The 3,471-nt window shown below is 34.5% G+C and overlaps 2 protein-coding genes across 2 annotated transcripts in view; one reads left to right on the top strand and one right to left on the bottom strand.

Moving 5' to 3' along the window:
• The window catches only part of LOC102680108 (piezo-type mechanosensitive ion channel component), a 25,551-nt gene that overhangs the window by 16,509 nt on the left and 5,571 nt on the right, over positions 1-3,471 (top strand). The window contains exons 18-22 of the mRNA XM_006609591.2: positions 231-293; positions 795-940; positions 1,646-1,816; positions 3,038-3,304; positions 3,404-3,464. Coding sequence (XP_006609654.1) covers positions 231-293; positions 795-940; positions 1,646-1,816; positions 3,038-3,304; positions 3,404-3,464 — 708 coding nt within the window. The remainder of the gene's footprint in view (positions 1-230; positions 294-794; positions 941-1,645; positions 1,817-3,037; positions 3,305-3,403; positions 3,465-3,471) is intronic.
• Positions 3,316-3,471, bottom strand: part of LOC102679403 (lysosomal thioesterase PPT2 homolog) — a 12,257-nt gene continuing 12,101 nt past the window's right edge. The window contains exon 5 of the mRNA XM_031515167.1: positions 3,316-3,352. The gene's annotated coding sequence lies outside the window, so the exon portion shown is untranslated. The remainder of the gene's footprint in view (positions 3,353-3,471) is intronic.

Genomic DNA, 3,471 nt, shown 5'->3' with positions numbered 1-3,471 from the left:
GATCCAAAAAAAAAAAAAAATTCCGTTTATCTCTCTCTCGACAGATCGTCCTGTATCCCGCCTATCGTGATGGCCAAGGAATCGAGATGCCGGATACGATTACGTGTAATATAGATATTGTATATTATTGTAAGATAGATCTCTATATCCAACTGTGCAGACGAGTGTTCCACATCAGTTTTTCAGTTTTTTACATATACCTCTTTTTGTGTTTTTTCTTTTCCGGTTAGATACTCTCTATCCAAGGACACGGCCGTTGTACAGAGTTCGCGCGCCAAAGACCAACAAAGAGGGTAAATGAAAATTATTATTTTCTTTTCCGCAGCTTATCTGGGCTTTGTCCAATACCCAACGTGTCCAACACCCGACCCCCCTGACTAACTATCCTTGTGCTTTTACAGAACTTCACACTGTACATATTATAATATGAAACATGTGTCACACGAAGTTCTAATAATGTATAGCATTACCGATGATGGTGGCGGGTGCATCTTTATGTATAACGCGTGTATCTTCGTGGATTGTACTAACGATTTATCTTAGATACGATAGACGTAACATGTTTTTTAATTAATTAAATAGTAATTTCTTGTGGAGTAATTTTACGATTCTTCTTTAAGCACAACTCGTTAAGTTAAGTTGTTAAACGAGATATCGTAGCATGGCTTTGGCATAAATATATAAAAATATATACATATATATATATATATATACATATATTGTGAGGTATGAGGGTATGGTTTTCCAAAGTTATTAAAAACGAATTTTTTTTTTTTTTTTTTTTTTTTGATCAGCTATTAGATCGGGTGACTATTATATGTTCGACGAATTGGACGACGACGACGTTACTGACATGATCCCGGACACCGAGTCCGAGAAGAGGGAAGCGGAGAAACGTCGCGAGTTGGAGCAACGCGGAAGAAGAATGACCATTTCCGAGGTACGTCGATTTTTATAGATATCGAAATCGCTACTGAACTGAATTTGAACGTTACTTATTCTTTAGAGAGGGTTTACACGATAAGAAACTCTGGTTTGTCTGCTATGAATTTTTGAGAAAATCTGAAAGTTTGACTAATCGAAGAATGCTTGATCCACTGAGAAATTCTGCGAAACGAAAATTCCCCGACATATATTATTTTATATATACTATCAAAAAATCGAGAAACAATATTTTTTTTTTTTTTTTTTTTTTTTAATTTCTCCCATCCCATCAATTATCGATTTGGTTAATTACTTCAGTTAACTTTGTTAACTTATTTGTCATTCGGTTAACTCAGTTAACTACTTATAATATTCAATATATCACGCTCGTTCCTCGACGAATCTATCAGATGGATCATCGGATCATGGCCAAAGGTTGACTTTGTTCTCCTTTGTGTGTGCATTAAATTCTTGCATTTTATTCTATCGATCCACCCACTAAACCCTCGCCCTCTCCCCCTCCGTATAAAAGAGTCGGCTCTCTCTTTCCCCTCCCCCACCCCAATTCCCCCCAAATTTTCACTATTTTCACGATTTTCACAATTTTCACTATCCTTGGCCCATCGAGGAGATCATCAGACAGCAGACAACAATATACGAAAGAAGGCAATACGGTATTGCATGGAGTGAAAAATGACTCAAAAGTCTGGTCCCCTTGCAGTTGATGAACACGCTGATTAAGACAGACATTGAGATCGCGACGCACGTCGCCATGTTCGGAGGGACTGAAAAGGACGCGCTGAAACTACGTCGTCGGAGTGAGCCTTTAACAAGGAAGAAATCGTCTATGTCGTATCTCAGTGCACGTTCCGAGACCGCAGTGGCCACCGATGTGAGACCCCCCTTAAAAGGCTGCATGTCACTGCTACAGGCTCTCTTTTTCTTACCTTTCCACCATCTTTTCCTTGTATTCATTTTTTTTTTTTTGTATTTTTTGTTTTCTTTTTTCTTCTTCTTTTCTTTTTTTCGTTTCTCTCTTTTCCATTCTTATACATACATATTTATATATATAGCTTCCTTCATCTCAACATCGTTTAATCTCTCTGATTAATAATTCTTTCATTTTCTTTCTACTACTTTTTCTTCTTCTTCTTCTTCTTCTTCTTCTTCCTCTCTGTAATTATCGTTGTATCATTATGTTTCCTAATATCGTCGATCATCAGTGTCTTCTATAATAATTTATTATCTGTGAATAAATTTTTATCAGCTTTCGTTGTACTATACTCATTACATTTTTTTCTCTAATTTTTTATATTCCTTGATTTATTTATATTTATTTTCTTTTTATACATATATATATATATTTTTTTCTTTTTCGTTTTATCATCTCATTTACATTGAATACGAGCATATTTATTGAGAAATTATTTATTCAAATTAATAGTCAGCTACGCAAAACTCACATTTTCTAACATATTTTAACATAATAATAATACACGAGATAATACAGCCACACAGCAAACCAGCGAGTAATAGCGATATTAATTATATTGTACAAATATTTATATTTTTTGCTAGTTATTACAGTGCTTCGACCGTGTAATTATTCTTCTTTTTTTCTTTTCGCATCTTACAGCTTTGTAAAGAAAAAAAAAGAAAAAAAAAATAAAAAATAAAAAATAATGACGGAAGCGGTGGCGTACCATTTTACGTCGATTCTCCTTTTTTTTTATGTTTTTTATGTCATTTCTTTTTAATGTTGTAGTCGCAGGAGGCTCCTCATCGTTGGTGTACATAATCTGCCGCTCGATTACTTAGCTTAATTTGTTTTCATTACGTTTTACAGCGACTGTAGCACCATAATCTCACGCTTTTAATATCTTAACAATAATCTTTGATGTCGATCGATCGCATACGCTGAATTTGAATCATCATTGTCAACAAATCTTAATCATAATCATTTGGCGGAGGAATTTATAATATACGGATCTGGTTATTATTGAACGGTTAAGGATCACTCGATGAATTATGATATTCAAATTCGGCGTAGCAAAATATACGACGGTTTCGAGATAGATTAATAATATAAATGATAATTTTCCATTGAAATTAGGCTGTTGATACCACATCAGCAGACGTAGAAACCGAAGATAAAGACGTATCCATGGAGGAACGTGAGAAGACACCGGACATTGAAGAAGAGAAAAAGGATGAAGAGGAAATACCGAAGGAAGAAAAAATATCGATCGCGACGTATTTCAAGTTTCTCATAGTAATGATTAATAGCACCTTCATATCGATGACAAGATACCTGAATCGATTTTCACGGGACTATAGATATATTCGTAAAGTTTTAACGAAAGAGAAAAAATTATTGAAGGTACATGAGTTGTACCAATTATGAATAAATTAATCGATAATCAATAATTCCATGAATTATCCTCTCTTCGTTTTTTTATTTTTTTATTTTTTTTTACAGGCAAAGCCAGATCTACACATGGGGATGCGACTTGGTATCAATCAAATGTGGCAGCCAATGAGTTTTCT

This window comes from Apis dorsata, unplaced genomic scaffold, assembly GCF_000469605.1.
Source record: "Apis dorsata unplaced genomic scaffold, Apis dorsata 1.3 scaffold_58, whole genome shotgun sequence".
In the NCBI taxonomy this organism is placed as follows: domain Eukaryota; kingdom Metazoa; phylum Arthropoda; class Insecta; order Hymenoptera; family Apidae; genus Apis; species Apis dorsata.
This window is presented reverse-complemented; position numbering and strand designations above follow the sequence as displayed.